At 40.7% G+C, this 16943-nt stretch overlaps 1 protein-coding gene across 1 annotated transcript in view; it reads left to right on the forward strand.

Annotated features, from left to right (window-relative positions):
- The window catches only part of TSPAN3 (tetraspanin 3), a 30016-nt gene extending 13373 nt beyond the window's left edge, over positions 1 to 16643 (forward strand). The window contains exons 2-7 of the mRNA XM_074232476.1: positions 6196 to 6387; positions 6606 to 6680; positions 9869 to 9970; positions 11103 to 11255; positions 11568 to 11651; positions 15814 to 16643. Of these exons, the coding sequence (XP_074088577.1) occupies positions 6196 to 6387; positions 6606 to 6680; positions 9869 to 9970; positions 11103 to 11255; positions 11568 to 11651; positions 15814 to 15906 (699 nt within the window). The 3' untranslated portion in view covers positions 15907 to 16643. The remainder of the gene's footprint in view (positions 1 to 6195; positions 6388 to 6605; positions 6681 to 9868; positions 9971 to 11102; positions 11256 to 11567; positions 11652 to 15813) is intronic.
- Positions 16644 to 16943: the final 300 nt, after the last annotated feature.

Raw genomic sequence — 16943 nt, forward strand, 5'->3', positions numbered from 1 at the left:
ATTGTTGCACTGATGGAATGAGCAAGTCTGTCATCCCATGTTGCTGTTGGGGTGTACAATGTTCTTCTGGTTCTGCTCATCTCGCTCAGCATCAGTAAAAAGAAGGGTTTATAGGGGCGGCTAGGTGGCGCTTGGGGTGGCTAGATGACGCAGTGGATAAAGAACCCACCCTGGAGTCAGGAGTACCTGGGTTCAAATCCTGTCTCAGACACTTAATAATTACCTTAGCTGTGTGGCCTTGGGCAAGCCACTTAACCCCATTGCCTTGTAAAAACCTAAAAAAAAGGGGGGGTTAAAATGTAAATAAAATTGTATGCTTTTCATTCTGTTTGATCTACCACATCTTTTTTATATTAATATTTTATTTATTTTCCAATTATATACAATACTAGTTTCTACCTACCATTTTTTGTAAGGTTTTGAATTTTGCAATTTCCCCCTCCACTCTCCCTTCCCTCCCCCTCCCCCTCCACAGAAGGCTGATAATCTTTACCTTGTTTCCATATTATACATTGATCAAAATTGAACGTGTTGAGAGAGAAATTATATCCTTGAGGAGAAAATAAAATATTAGAGATAGCAAAGTTATATAGTACAATTGGACACTTTTAAAAAATTTAAGGCAATACTTACATCTTTGGTCTTTGTTTAAACTCTACAGTTCTTTCTCTGGATACAGATGGTATTGTCCTCCCAGATACCCTAAAATTGTCCCTGATTATTGCACTGATGGAATGAGCAAGTCCATCAAGGTTGATCATCACCCCCATGTTGCTGTTAGGGTGTACAGTGTTTTTCTGGTTCTGCTCATCTCGCTCAACATCGGTTCATGCAAATCCCTCCAGGCTTCTCTGAAATCCTGTCCCTCCTGGTTTTTTAATAGAACAATGGTGTTCCATCACATACATAATCACAGTTGGTTCAGCCATGCCCTAGTTCCCCAATTGATGGATATTCACTCGATTTCCAATTCTTTGCTCCCACAAAAGAGGTGCTATGAATGTTTTTGTATAAATGATTCTTTTACCCTTTTGCATGTTGTCTTCATTGCTGGTATTGCTGGATCAAAGGGTATGCACATTTTTATTGCCCTTTGGGCATAATTCCAAATTTCTCTCCAGAAAGGTTGGATGAGTTCACAGCTCCACCAACAATGTATTAGTGTCCCAGATTTCCCACATCCCTTCCAACAGTGATCATTTTCCTTTCTGGTCATATTGCCTGATCAGAGAGCTATGATGTACCTCAGAGATTCTTTAATTGTATTTCTCTAATGAAATTTTCATTAGAGAGCAGTTTTTCATATGACTATGGGTTGCTTTGATTTCCTCATCTGTAAATTGCCTTTGCGTATCCTTTGCCCATTTGTCAACTGGGGAATGGCTTGGTTTTTTTTTTAATAAATTTGATCAATTCTCTATATATTTTTAGAAATGAGTCCTTTGTCAGAAATACTAGTTGTAAAAATTGTTTCCCAATTTTCTGCATTTCTTTTGATCTTGATCACAGTTTTGTTTGTGCAAACCCTTTTTTATTTAATGTAATCAAAATTACCTAGTTTGTTTTTAATGATGTTCTTCTCCATCTCTTCCTTGCTCAGAAATTGCTTCCCTTTCCATAGATCTGACAGGTAAACTAGACCTTGATCTCCTAGTTTGCTTATAATATTGTCTTTTTAGTCTAAATCCTGTACCCATTTTGATCTTCTCTTGATATAGGGTGTGAGATATTGGTCTAATCCAAGTTTCTGCCGTACTAATTTCCAATTTTCCCAATAGATTTTATCCAAGAGAGAGTTCTTATCTCAGAAGCTGGACTCTGGGTTTATCAAACAAGAGATTACTATAGTCATTTCCTGCTATCTCTTTTGCATCTAGTCTATTCCACTGATCCACCACTTTCTTAGCTGATATCAGACAGTTTGATGACTGATGCTTTGTAATATAATTTTAGATCTGGTAAGGCTAAGCCACCTTCTTGTGCACTTTTTTTATTGAATCCCTAGATATTCTTGACTTTTTGTTTCTCTATATGAATTGTTACAATTTTTTCTATGAGCTAGCACATCTTTAGGAAGGATTTTAAAGTGTCTTTTGAAATTAAATGCTCACAATTTTAAGGGTCAGCCCTTCAATAAAAGAATTTCTATCTAAGACTTTTAATGTTTTATTGAAATTAATAACCTTTCTGTAATCCAGGCTTTTTTTTGTTTACTAATTGAGACTTAACCGCCAAGTTACTTGAATGAGAGATTTTTCTCTGTGTATGTGTGACATATTTTCCATCTTCCACCCATATGTGTATTTGCTGTACTGTATAGGTAAATTTATATGAGTCCATGCAGAAACTTTGCCCTCGGGCCCCGTTTAGCCATCTCTTCATTATACAGCCAGTGCAGCAATGTGGTGTCTCCTGCTGCCTTTAATTGAGCTCAGCATCCCAGGTCACCTCTCCTGTGCTAAGCACCTGTGGAGGAGGGCCGAGGATGCAGAGAGGAAATGAGGAAACTCCTACATTGAGGGGGATCTGCCTTGATATAATGAGTAGAATTAGGAGTTCTTGGGTTCCAGGAGCTTCTGGCCAACCTCCCAAGAGACATAGACAGCTCAGAGGGGAATGGTGTGCAATAAGGCTGATCCAGAAGGTTGGAGCCAGATTGGAGGGCCTCAGTTTGTATATTTTCTTACAGGATAAATAGACACTGAAAATAGTGGAGCATGGGAGTCATAGTTTTTGTGACTTAGGAAATTATTTTTGGCAGCTGTATGGATCGATAGAAAGAGTATTGAATTGCAGGCAGGAGACCTGGGTTCAGATCCTGCCTCTCCTGCATGATCTTTCTTGGTCCACTTTCCTCAGGAGTAAAGTGATTGATCTAAAGCTCTTCCAGCTCTCCATTTATGGACCATTGAAGGATGATTCCTAGGAGGAAGAAAATGGGGAGCAAAACCATAATGTGGTAGAAAGGGCTGGGTTTGGAATCAGGGAGGCAAGTTCAAACCCCCTAGTCAGCTCCTCTGTGGGGGCATGTGGGACAGGGTGATCTCCTCAAGATCCCTGATAGCTTTAGATTTCATGGTCTCAGGATCCTAAGTTGAGGAGGGTTCTTGTAATGGACCTGAAAATGGTAAAAAGTGTGCATGGAGAATTTATAGGATTGGACAACCAGTTTTGAGTCTTGTTCCCTACCCCCCAATCTGAAGATGTCTGGGAGGAGATCCCACAAGATCACTTGGGAACTATTCTGAGTTCAGTTTTGAATGGGTTGAATCTGAGGTCCCGATAGGACAACCAGGGAGAGAGTCCAGAGGCAGTTGGCCGGGAAGGGTTGGTGTCCAGGAGAGAGAGGGGGAGATTCAGCTTTTGGAGTTATCTGCACGGGGGCAGGGATGGACCCTGTCAGAGAGAATGAGATCACCAAGGGGCAATGCCGAGGAAGAAGCAGCTGGGGGGGGCACCCGCCCTTGGGCTTTGGGAGGATACTAATCCTGCCTAAGAAGAAGTTGTCAGGTAGGGGAACCGGGAGAGTCAAACAAATAGCCCTTGTCAGTTCCAAAATGTCATCACACTTAGGTCACCTTAAAACTTGCAGTTCTGTCCTGCTCTACCCAAGCAGTAAATGGGGGCTGGAGGCCAGCTACAGGTTCCCATAGCCACCCTAAGTTCCTGCGTCCTCCTGGGCAGGCATGTGATTTTTAAGGCCTGGCAGTACCAGATTGCAGAGAAACAAAACCAAACCAACAGAGCTGCCAAGTTCTGGTTGCTGTGGGAACCAAAGCTGTGAATTACTTAACTCCTACACTTAATTTCTGGAGAAAAGTGCTAATGAGCACGTAATCAGTGGTATTTCAAGGATCTTAAAGCCTTTACTCCAAAGCCACTCTTCCCTCAAATTCTGTTGTCCAGGAGGACCGGGTGGACAGTCAGCTCATGACTTGTCCCCCTAGGAGGCAGGACATCAGGTTTGGGCCAGCAGGAGCTGCCCCAACTCCTTTTTCTGTCTTAAGGGAGCCACCCACCCTAAGACAGGCCTGTATGTATGTTCCTCACAGCGCCTTATTTTGTTCATCTGTGAAACTCTACCATCTGGCACTCGCAGCTTCTGGGGCTGAGGTCCTAGCCAACAGGCAGGGATTCAGGGGGCCACACCTGGTCTGGTCACATCCCATTATTGGGCCTCAGAAGGCTACCCAGCTTGGGCAGAGATGTCAAATAAGCATAAGATGAAGAGAACAAGAGGAGGAATAGGGAGCAGCAAGGGAAGATGCGGCATACCCAGGCTGGATCAGACAGCATCCTCACAATCCTTTCTAGCTCCCGAATTCTGATTCAGAAGCAAAAAGTCCACCATATACATAAGCAAGGTATTTAATTTTTTAACTGTGTAGATGGAGTTTTTCTTTGAAGTTTCCATGAAGCAAGAACCTAAGACTGATTTTGATAGAATGGGGTGAAAAAGGAATATTACCCAAGAGGAGATGGGCAAGCTCCCAGTCTTATGTTCAAGCTGAGCTGTTTACACTTTGGAGCTCAGATGGTCTGAGTCCAGGGGAGCCCCAGATTTGGAGGGTGCTGCTAGGCCTCCTCCTTGTTTTATATCAGTGAGCCTGAACATTAGAACACTGGGCTTGACGCTATGTTTGCTCCTTCCCACTCGGTGATGTTGGCCGAGCCCTGGGTCAGGAAGACCTGAGTCCAGATCTGGCCTCAGACACTAGTGTCGTATCCCTGGATAGTCACATATCCTCTGTTGGCCTCAGTTACTCAGTTTACAGCAACTGTAAAATGGGCATCATTGTAGTACCTCTTACAACTTTTTAAGCTGCTAAACACAAGACCCAGCACATAGTAGGTGATTTATCAGTGCTCCTTCACTCCCCTTCCCCACTAAGGAACTTGGATGATGCTGATCATTTTGTAGTCTCAAAACAAAACTTAGCAATATGTTTTGCCCATAGTAGGTTCTTAATGTTGATTTATTGCCATATGATGAGTTGTCTGCAGATATATTTTTATTTCCTTTTTAAGTCCATGAGGGCAGAGATCAAGCTTTACCTTCTCCTGCATGAGAGTGTGCCCATGATCCCATACTTTTAAAGGATTTATTGAATTTGAAGCTGTTCCTTTGCTGCTGTACTCTCTCTCAGCCTGGGTAGAATTTTGGTGATGGAGTTGTGGTTCCCCATCTAAAGGAGGGTCCAACAGGATGGTGGATGGCCTTGATTGAAGCAGTGATACCCAAAGATAAGCTGCAGGGATTGGGAGTGTGTTCACCCAGGGAACAGACTGGGATGTGGGATGGCAATCCTCAGTGTTCAGATGTTTGAAGGGATGACATGGACAAGAAAAAGTAGAATTTTTCTGCTTGACCCAGAGTCTGGAAGTTTCAGATTTCAGTTCAGTGTAAAGAAAAATTGCCCAATAACTAGAGACATTTCAGAGTGGACTGGGGGCCACCTTAGGGAACAGTAAAGCCATTTAGAAGGTGCTTCTGTGGGCTGGACACTGTCAGACAAACCATCAAGACAGCCCTCCTCCCAGAAAGAGGAGGCTGGTCGGGAAGAAAACATGACCTTTGGATGGTTTGATTTGAATAGATTTAGATGCTTACATGAAAACTTTACATGGGGAGGGCTAAGAAGAGGATGGACATAGAGGTTTGGAAAAGATTTCAACTTCGGAGATTTATGGGAAGACATATAAGAGCTGATGCTTCAAATCATAACTTTAGAACTGAATCAGGCCTGAGGTCATGGTGTTAGCAGATCTAGGAGAATAGAATGAATAGAATACCCAAAGGCTAAAATAATGTTACTGAAAAGAATATGAAAAAGAAGTCAGACACTGAATAATTGTAGGGACAGGGGAAGAAAATGCTGTCTGTATTATTAAACTCAATCTGTTTTGCTTAACTTTTTTATTATGGAGGTTTCATTTGTGGGAACAAAGAGATCTCTAAAATGCATTGGAAAAACAAAAGATGTATGTATGTAAAAGAATAAAATTATCCAACTTGTTTTCAGAATACTTTTCTTTCCTAATAACTGGAGTCAACAGTCAGTTGGTTATCCTCACTGATTTCTGTATAACAGGAAATTAATCATGAAATCATAGCTCACCAACAAATGAGAAAAATGTTGTTGGATCAGGACAAGGGGGAGTATTTTGCCAATTTGTTCATTTTGTTTCCTGCAGGCAGCGGCAGGCATCTTGTGCTATGTGGGAGCCTATGTCTTCATCACTTATGATGACTATGATCATTTCTTTGAAGACGTGTACACACTCATCCCTGCTGTTGTGATTATAGCCGTAGGAACCCTTCTCTTCATTATTGGACTAATTGGATGCTGTGCCACCATCCGAGAGAGCCGCTGTGGACTTGCCACAGTAAGTTAGAATCTCACCGACGCCGTGGCATCGTGTCCCTGCTTGATTTCTTGGGCTTTTTTCCCCACACGTCATGAAACTCTCTGGGTATCTTAATGTGGATCCTCTGAAACTGTCTCCATATTTCACTTTGAAACTGGATGGCTTTTCTTTTGAGCGTATTGGGCTTATGCTTTTAAGTTTGTGTATTGAATTTCCTCTCAATTTTTTCATTGCAGTTTGTGATCATCCTGTTGTTGGTTTTTATCACCGAGGTTGTCGTCGTGGTTTTGGGCTATGTTTACAGAGCAAAGGTATGAATTTTAATTTTGTCTGTCTTCAGTGTGCAGTGAACCCTAAATTTGAAGAATATTTGATGAGTCATTTCTATTCAATTAGAATAGCACTCAGTTTGAGTGATAACAAAAACATTTTCTTTTAAGAATCACATGCTGTTTAATTTCAGCTGTTTAATTTTTAAAATTCCTCACCTATAACTCTGATCAGAAAGTATTCATCCTCCAAGGTGTCTTTAACATTATGATGTAGGAGACTACGTTTTCAATTCTACTTTAGTTTTATGATTTTGAATGTGGCATCAGTTTTAGAAGTTATAGAGCAAATTGACTTGGGATGAGCTCTTGAAACTCCTTCCAGAAAGCCATTCATACCACTGGTGTCAGCCCACTGAACCTGACTTAGGGTTCTACAGTCAGAAGTGAGGGGAGAAGAGACCAAAGTCAGTGATGACTTAGAATTTTTTTGAGAAAGTTACTGTTATTTTATAGAAATTAGGTTGTCCTTGGACTTTGAAACAACATAAATATGGAAATAAATTGTAGATAAACATGAAAAAGTAAAACCAGTTTTTTTATATTTCTAAGTAATTTTAATTAGTAAAACACTTATGCTAACAAATTGGAATGCTCAATGTTAAGCTGTCAAATCTGATTTTATTCTGCACTACGTTTGGGTACCATTTTATATGGGTATGATTTCTGTTGAGACTCTGTCCCTCCCAGCTGTAAAGACTACCTCTCTTCTCCCCTCCCCTCACAAACACCCCAGGTAACACTCAAGGCTAATGACTTAGGTTTGTTGCTCCTGGCTAGAGAATATTAGTTGGAATATAAATTTAGTAACAAGAATGTCATTAGACCCCTGTGGTACTGCCTTCATTGTTGATTTAAATCTATGTCATGAGATGACATTTACTATTTGAATCTGTTGATGTGGTAGAAAAGCAGTTACTATATGGTTAGGAAGAAGTACCCTGCAGGAAATAAAGACAGAGGGAATGAGAACACTGGGATTATTCTACCCTTAGGACAGCAGATTTGTTCCCTACTCATTGATCTGTCACAATCCTGTCTTGTCAATCTAAATGCAATAAAGATTATAGCTTATTGTCCATGTTCATAACATGGAAACAGAAGGTAACTGGTTGGCATGGAGTATGGAAGAAGGTGAGCCAAAGAAGAAGAATCTGTGTTCCGAGACATTGGGGAGGAACAATTTACTTAAAGTTGTTAAGGCTGACTGACCCAGCTGCCTCCCTGGATTTTGACCCCTTGACTAACAAGCACCATCAGTCTTGTCTGGTAGGAGTGGCACCTAGGAGGAGCAGGGAGGCTGTTCTCCAGGTGATCTTGGCATCTAGGGGACTGGTATTCAAGGTTTTAACAGAATTTACAGAAACACCATTTTTATCTGAGTTACTTTAACTTGAAGGGATTTTAAACCTTTTGTGTCCTTTCTTATTAGTAAAAACATTCACTATTGTATTTTGTAGTCTGTGAGCATTTCCTTGCATTTAAATGAAAGCCTGAGTTACTGGATTAGCCTAAGTTTGGCCTGTACCCTGAATATTTGGTTTTCTAAGCAAAATTTCTGGGAAGATTTGCTTCTCCGTGGCAGTTATCTTTATAAATTGGTTATTGGCATTCTAGTTTAGCAGTCAGGCTGTTGTTAACTGAGTTAGCATAAGGTGATTTCTCTCAAGTTTTAGAAGTAGACTGATACAAGTCACCTTCTACCTGTGGTAAGCTCCCTGAGGGCAGGGCTTGTCTTTTTAGTCTTTATTACAATGCCCAGCACCTAGGAGATACCTGATGAATGCCCATTTATTGATCATTTGAACATGTGTGTGTGTGTGTGTGTGTGTGTGTGTGTTCTTTGGTCGAGGCAGATTGTTGATTCTGCTGACAAGCAGAGTGACAGAAACATCATCAGGGATTGACTCCTCTGGGATGTTCAGGTGAATGAAGTCAGAAAATTGCTTTTATTTATTCATTTAGAAATTTGACAAGCAGTTTGATATTGATTATACATTCAGAACATATTTCTCTATTAGCCATCTTACAAAAGAAAGCAATAAAAAGAAAGTTTTTAACTTTCTCTGGAGCCAGATAGCATTTTTCAAAATGGGTCCTTTAGAATTTTCTTGAATCATTGCTGAAAATAGCCAATTCATTCACAGTTGATCATTGTACAGTATTGCTATTACTATATAAAATGTTGTCCTGGTTCTGCTCACTTCACTTTGTATCAATTCCTGATGGTTTTCCCAGGCTTTTCTGATTTCGTATTCTATCACAATCATATATCACAACTTGTTCAACCATTCTTCAATTAATGGACAGACCCCCAATTTCTAAATTTTTGCTGCCATGAAGAGTTGCTATAAATATTTTTATATAAATAGGTCTTTTTCCTTTGATCTCTTAGTTTCTGAGAAACTTGCTGCAATTTTCTTTTTCAATTTCTGTTTTCCTTCTAATTTTGGATGCTTTAGTTTTGCTTTTACAAGAAGTATGAATTTTTTTTAATTATGAGGAACCAAAATTAGTTTACTTCCTGTAAGCCCCTTTTTCTCTTATTTGCTCATAAATTCTTCCCTTTTCTGTAGATCTAACAGGTATATTTTTCTATGCTTACCTAGTTAATTTATTATATTACCCTTTATGTCTAAATCATTTTTTTCCATTTTGACCTTTTCTTGATATATATTGTGAGATGTTGGTCTGTCTACTTGATTTCTGTCAAATCATTTTCCAATTTCTCCAGCAATTTTTGCCAAATGTGGAGTTTCTTACATTAAAAGCTTGGATCATTAGGTGTATCAAAGACTAGATTCACATGTATGTTGTGTACTTAAACCTGATCTATTTTACTGATCTACCACTTTATTTTTTTATCCAGTACTAACTAGATTATTTTGATGATTACTGCTTTGTCATATAATTTGAAATTTGGAGCTACTATGCTACCTTAACATTTTCATCAATTCCCTTGATATTCTTGACCTTTTGTTCTTCCAAATGAATTTTGCTCTTTTTTTTTAGCACTATAAAATAATTCTTTGTAGTTTGATTGGTATGATGAATAAATTATTTCATCACCTCTTAAATAGCTTGTTAGGTATTTTAGCTGTAGCTTCTTACTGCCAATGATTGTCCTTTCCAGCATCTCACAGAGATTGAATTACTTGTACTGTCTTTAGGTGGAAAGTGAGGTTGATCGCCGCATCCAGAAAGTGTACAAGACCTATAATGGAACCTCTCCGGATGCTGCCAGTCGGGCTATTGACTATGTACAAAGACAGGTAAGTCTACTGGCACAGTTTCCTGTTGCTGTAGCCCCCAAAGTCTGTACAGTGCAGGGAGTGCACTTGCCTTCTAATTACTTTGGAGTACCATTTTGTAGTCTTCCCACACACCATTTGAGACCACTGTCCAGCAGTGTCCTGGAGATAGTTCTTTCCTACCTAGGATTCTTTATCTGAGGTCTGTGAGCTTGACTTTTTAAAAATATTTTGATGACTGTTTATTTTCATGTAATCGGTTTTCTTTGTAATCCTGTCATAAATCCATAGCACAAAAGAAGAATGAGCACCTCTGCTCTACACCCCTGATGAGTTTGTCTAGTTGCCTAATTAAAGCCAGTCTTTGCATTGCTTCGGAGGCATCTTCCCCAGTCTGGCAATGTTGTTTGGGTTCACACACTTTCCCTTTAGTACCAGGGGCTTCCCTTGGTATGTTTCCAAGGGATTTATAGAGTGGATACTCATCTCTGTGTATATTGAGGATGGTGTCAAGAGCATGGACCAAACAGTTTTCACATTTCATCCTGTGAACCAACATTAACATGTAAAGATTTTATTGACCATATTTGCTAAAAAAAAAAAAAATTAACTATGAACAGAGTCGTTTTTGCTATACATGCTGAATGTTCTGGAATAAATACTTAAACTGCTCTGGTTCATGACCATAGCAAATTACTTCCCTTGTATCCTTACCAGTTCCTTAAGAATCTGGGATTTTGCTGGGGGGGGCCACTTCCCACTGATGCTCATCAGCATCCTAATCCCACTGTGCCTTTTAAGATGGTCTGCAGGGACCACGGAGGTCAGTCTTCAATGGACTGAACTCCGAGGTGTTAGCCAAGTCCCCAGGTGACAGAGAGGACATCTGTGCCCAACCCAGGTTTGAGATCATTCCAGCTAGCACTCTGCCAGCAGAGCCTTTCAGGTCCCTGGGTCATCCCTGATCTGTGGAGGCAGGAGAGGAGGACTTCTCTTTAAAAGGGGCTTCCTGGGACCTACCTTCTCCATCTTACAGAGAAAAAGGGATTTTGGCACCTTTAAAGCCCTCTGGATTCAGGCTCCAACCTTAGCTAGCCAGCTTGGCATACCCCTCATCCCCTGAGAAATAAGATTTTCTTTGTCTTCCTTCTAGCTGCACTGCTGTGGAATTCACAATTACTCAGACTGGGAGAATACAGACTGGTTCAAAGAAACAAAAAATCAGAGCGTCCCCCTGAGCTGCTGCAGAGCGTCTGCCAGCACCTGCAATGGGAGCCTGGCCCACCCTGCCGACCTCTACTCGGAGGTGAGTTGTTCTGCCCGGGCCACATCAGGACAGCCTCTTCTCCTTCCTGCCAGTGCCCTTTGGTGCCTTCACATACTCTTGTAGGCCTTCCATCAGAGCAGATGTTAGTTTGACTGAATTTCATGGAGTATCTGCCATGGGCATGGAGCAGCTCTTTAGATTCCTTGTCCTCCATTGCTTAGAATGTTTTGTTTTCTTCCTCATTATTCTTGCCAATTGTCTAATTTTGATAATGAATACTTTATTGTTTGTAGTTTTTTGTGCTTTTACTGGGGGAAGAATCTAATTCTGGTGGGGCTTTTTTTCCCCTAGGGTTGTGAAGCCTTGGTTGTGAAGAAGCTCCAGGATATCATGATGTATGTCATTTGGGCAGCACTGACCTTTGCAGCTATTCAGGTAATACTCAGTACCTGAATTGAGGTCCATCAGCAGCTTGTTTAGATTGTGATCCCTTTTCCCAATCATCACGTGTACTTTGGTGAGAGTTCAGCTTAGGTTGGTTACAAGCCATGGAGGACTAGTGAATGCTTTCACACCCCAGTTCAGAGAAACCAGTGCTCTGAAAATTGAGGAACAGATAGCTGAGGGCTTAGCTGCAGCTGCTCAGGAGCTAAATCTTTAGGCCTGCTTATGTTAGTGTTGTTGAAAAATCAAAACCACATTTTTCACATTGGACGTAGCAGCTTTCAAATTGGCTTTATTTTGTTTGGGTGCTTTTATTAGAAATTAAATGGCATCATTTTTCCTCCAACTTTAGACATTTTCCACTTTCAGCTCCCATTTATCCAGCATCATGTAGCTGAATTCTTTAAAATTCACATATACAAAATAGAAGTGAGTGATGTAGTTTCCACTGGTGATATTCTTCTGACCCCAAACTTTTCTCCTCTTCAACCCATCTTCCACACAACTGTCCAAGGATGACTACACCATTCCCCTCTTTGTAGACTCCTGGTTCCCTGTTTTTTACTGACAGCAAATTCACAATTTATTTTTTTTTTCAACCCATAAAGAAAGCCCTTCCTAGTTTGTCTCCATCCCACCTGCCCAGCCTTGCGACCTAGACCTCCCCTGCACACTGATGGTCCAACTGCAAGTACCCACAAGACATTTACCTCCACCCCTCCACACAGGCTCCTTCCTCACCTCCACTGTCTAAACCCTCTGCCTCCCTTCAGTGTTTAGCTAGTGCCAGTTTTTGTAGGAGACACATGGAATCTGATTTTCCCCTGCTAGAGAATGAACTCCTTGAGGGTAGGGCCTGTTTTTGTCCTACGGAGACTGTTGGCATATCTAGTAATAATTGTGTTGGTAGCAGAGTCAAAAAAAAGAGTAAAGTCTTTTCACCCATCCTGAAGTTAGGTAATTCTCAGGTTACAAACCAAGGGGTTTGGGTCTGAATGATTTCCAGAGCATTACTAATTATATGTACATTTAAAATACTGGAGAATTCACAATCACGTTTTTTTTGGAAACTCAAGTTCACAGACACAAAAGTTCACTCCTAGACTTAATGCCGAGGTTCTGCTGCCCGGTGAAATCAGAGCAGTTGTCCCTGGATTCTTTGTTGTCAGGAGTTATACCTGATGTAATGGATAGAGGATCAATATTGGGATCAGGGTAGTCTGTATGGAAGCCCCACCCACGATCTCTATTGTTTTAATGAATGAGTTTAAAATGTATTCCACCATACTGAGGGGAAGAAACATCTCCTTGTTACTAAGCCAGTCTGTGAAGGAGGGACCTAGCTCAAATGAGTAACTGTGGTCTCTACAAATGGTTTCATGATCACGTCTAATGTATATAGTGTCTCTAAAATTAATGAAACAGCTTCAGTCAAGATCTGCCCTGGGAGATGAGACATTCCTCATGTTTCATTTTTGTGGCCCAGTAAATTTTTGTCCATAAATTCCAATATAAAATGCATCTTTCTGTACTCCTTACCCTGCTATTGTTCTATAGAATCACAAAATCAATCCTCAGGAGTGCAGAAACAGTCACATAAAGAGCTTGACTTCCTAATGAATCATTACTGAATTGTTTAAATACTAAAAAAGTACACAATCCACCTTGTTGATATTTGAAAAAGGCGTTCTCCATTAAATGCATTAACTTGAGCTAACAGAGACAAACAAAATCTAGATAATTTAAGAAACACGGGTTTGAACTAGCAATTAAACCGAGTCCTCTCTGGTATAATTTTAAAATACCCACGCACTCTCTTAAAATAAATTCTCCAGGCGTGAAATCTGTTTTAAGAGCAGCTATTAGAGCATTTCAGGAAATCTAGATCTGATCAGAGAAAGAGAACACTTTCTCATTTTTCCATATATTTCCAGTCCTTTATCATGAAAGAAACCAGTCAGTTGACTGTGGTGCTATATGGTTCCAAAACTGGACTCATTTAGCTATTGATTGCTGAGCTTCAGTGAAGGAGCCCACTACTTCCCAAGGCCACGAGTTCCATTTTGGGATAGCTCTCATTCATACCAAGCCTAAGTCTGCCTTTCCAACCCACTTAGTTCCTAATTCCTCCCACTTTGAGGCTAAATCTCTCTCTTCCATATGTTAACCTTTTAAATACTTAGAGATATTCTTCTCCCCCTAAACTTTTTCTAATGTAAACAACCCAAGTTTTTCCCAGCTGATCTTGATATGATTTGACTGGAGACTCTTCAGTGTCTCAGTGTTCTCCTTTGACATATCAGAATACAGTGTCCAGATGTTGTCTGGTAGAGGGACTATTAACTTCCCTTTCTCCGATTCTTTGGTTTTCATAAAAATCAGTCGGCTTTCAGAGAAGCATGGTTGAAAGTGGTTTAGTTCAGTTCCTTCTCATTTTACAGATGAAGCTTAGTAGAGCTATAATTCCTGCCATGGAACATTTTCTATTTGGATAGCCCTAACACAGAAGGTCAAGATAACTAAAGGAAATTACTAAATGATATTTTTAGTCATTGCATTGTGACTCTTATGTGCTCAAAGTTAGGGTTGGGCACATTAGTGTTATCAGTCTTTCATATTTTAGAAAAATGATATTACTGTTTTCCTTTTAAGTAAAACATTCAGAAGGGGAGTCTTGAGTTTTGGTGAAATCATTTAGTTCACCATTGAATTTGATAGTTATGATTTCTAGTTTTATAAATGAAATTTCATGGCAGGAAATAGTATTTTCATTAAAATCTGCATGTAATAAAGACTGTTTCTAAGTTTTTCTCTTGAAATTTTATATAATATTCTATACTGAAAAATTCCAATTCAGCCAAAAATTTTAAGTCCTTTGGAATCCATGAATTTTGACATTCCCCAAATTCATGAATTAATACTCAAGACAATTCCTAATTAGTTTGTTGGCTGAAATGACTAGTTACTGGTTTTTCTTTGGGGTTGATACTTTTTCCCAATATTTATGTTAAAATCCTACTGTGATCCCTGGGAGAAGAGGAGTATTTGGAATAGGAACAATTCTGAGCAACCATAAGCACATTGCATTTGGGCAAAACTGATGGGAATGGGATTCAGGAGTGTAGAGAATGGAAGCATCCCAGAGACTGACACCAGAGAGAGGGTCAAGGGTCAAGAGGCCCTCTTCTGGGAAAGGACGGAGACAGAGAAGATGAGCTGAGAGGGCCCTTCAGTACGGGTTGCCCGTTGGCATGCTATTAGCCTCTCTGACATGATACCCATAGCTAACAGCTCATGCTTTCCTTAGAGTCGTCCCTGCCTGGTGTTACCAGATTGTCTAAATCAGTGATCTCAGATGTGCAGCCTGCAGCTTTCCTAAGTGTGACCAGAACCAGAATAAAATAAAAAATGCAAGAATACCGAGGTAGCTTTACCTTTTAAAGCTAAATTATTATGCAGAATGCAGGGATCCCTCTGTACAGTTTAATGGACCCCTTTTCTATATGAGTTTGACATGACTGATGTAAAGGAATAATCAGAGGCAATTTTTTAGAAGATTTTTTTCAGCTTCCTTTAAAAGGGTACTAGTAAAATGTAAATATTTTTAATCATAGGTTAGAATTAATCATGCACAGCTGTGTGTGGTGGATGACCCTGAAAGGAAACTAAAGTGTCCTTTGAAAACTCTAGATTGGGAAAGTTTCAGTTGTCTCTGTTGGTTAGCAGGTCTAGGATGATTTTATATACTGAATTTGGAAAACTGGGTTGGCATCTGAATGAACTCTGAGTATTTTGAAGTATTTTGAATTTAAATAGAATTGGTGACTCTTGGCATCAAGTGGAGACTGTTAAAACATCAATATTCTTAACTGAACTTTGTTCACCAACATCTGGACCTAGGAGTGTCTAGTCCCCTCTTTGTGGTTCAGGTTTCCCCGGGGCATGGTGCTTTGAAATTTCCAAGGTGTAGAACCTAATTGCCCCCTGCTTTGATGGGAGTCCTGGGGACTCTGAGAGCAACAGGAGAACCTTGCTGTGGCCTCTAGAATGTGGCGTCTCTTCTGTTCTGAGCAGAGATGCAGAATGGAAAGGGAACCTAAGTCAGCCTCTGTGCTTTGCTCCTTGACCTATGTTGGTCCTTCTCTCCCCTCAGCTTCTGGGCATGCTCTGTGCTTGTATCGTCTTGTGCCGGAGGAGTAGAGATCCCGCCTATGAGCTTCTCATCACTGGAGGGACCTATGCCTAGAAGAGAGCACTCCTGAGCTCCTCAGTCTTGTTTCCCTTACCTGGAAGGTGGATCGGGCAAGGCTGCTGCAGTCACTTTCCTGGCTCTGTAGACTTAGCTGAAGCACACCTTGCACAAAAGAGAAACAACTCTCCTGGACACTGGTGATGGGCCCGCCAGCCCCCAATGACCTTTTCCCTATTCAACTCCATGTATTGTTTTTTAAAATATGCTAGGAAGCCTTCTGATTTCAGTCATTGGTCAGTTTGAAGCAGTGTGTTGGCTTTTAAAGGGGCTCCCCGCTGATTCTGAAGTCCAGTAGAATCTGAAAGCTTGGCTTGGTGGGCCTCCTGGACCAGGTTCTTTTGGAGGCAGAGGACAAGCTAGCCAGCTGCATGAAGGGCCCCAAGGGCTGCCCTTCTCCAGTGTCCACTATTAAAACATGTATATTGTAGTCCAGTATGGTTGAAACTGTACAAAATGACTCGGTGTAGAATCATATGGCACCTATCTTAGATCCTTTCCTTTTGAAGGCATCTTCTAAACTTTTGTGTTTTTTAAATAAAAGCTGGCTTTTCAGGAGTATAATGTATGCACTATTGTTCTAAAATGATACGTGTGTGTGGTTTTTTTATGAATGTAGGTCTTAAATTTGGAAATAATGTGCCTGTGTAGACTAGCGAAATAGTATGTAAAAGTGATCTCAGTTGTACATAGTAAATCTGACTAAATAAAGGCTGTATATCCTCCCTCCAAAATGTAGGATTTTTGTCTTCCTTCAGGGGCTGGGGGCTCTGTTGTTTTTGTTTCAGTTTCTACAGGATAAAGAATTCGATCAGGATCTAAAAGTCTCCTGGCATTCAAAGAACCAAAGATGGCTTTTCCTTTCTCCTTACATTGAAGAGGAGCTTTCTCTAAAGCTGCCCCCTTAATCTGGTCCCACTTGTAGTCCCGGACATTGTTCAGTGGCACAGGCTCTGTCCTAGGCCAGCAGACCCAAGGACCAGTCTCTGGCCTCCGGGTCTTGCCCAAGCTGCCAGAGCCCACCCTGCCTCAGG

The sequence above is a fragment of the Macrotis lagotis genome, chromosome 4 (assembly GCF_037893015.1).
Source record: "Macrotis lagotis isolate mMagLag1 chromosome 4, bilby.v1.9.chrom.fasta, whole genome shotgun sequence".
NCBI classification, from domain to species: domain Eukaryota; kingdom Metazoa; phylum Chordata; class Mammalia; order Peramelemorphia; family Peramelidae; genus Macrotis; species Macrotis lagotis.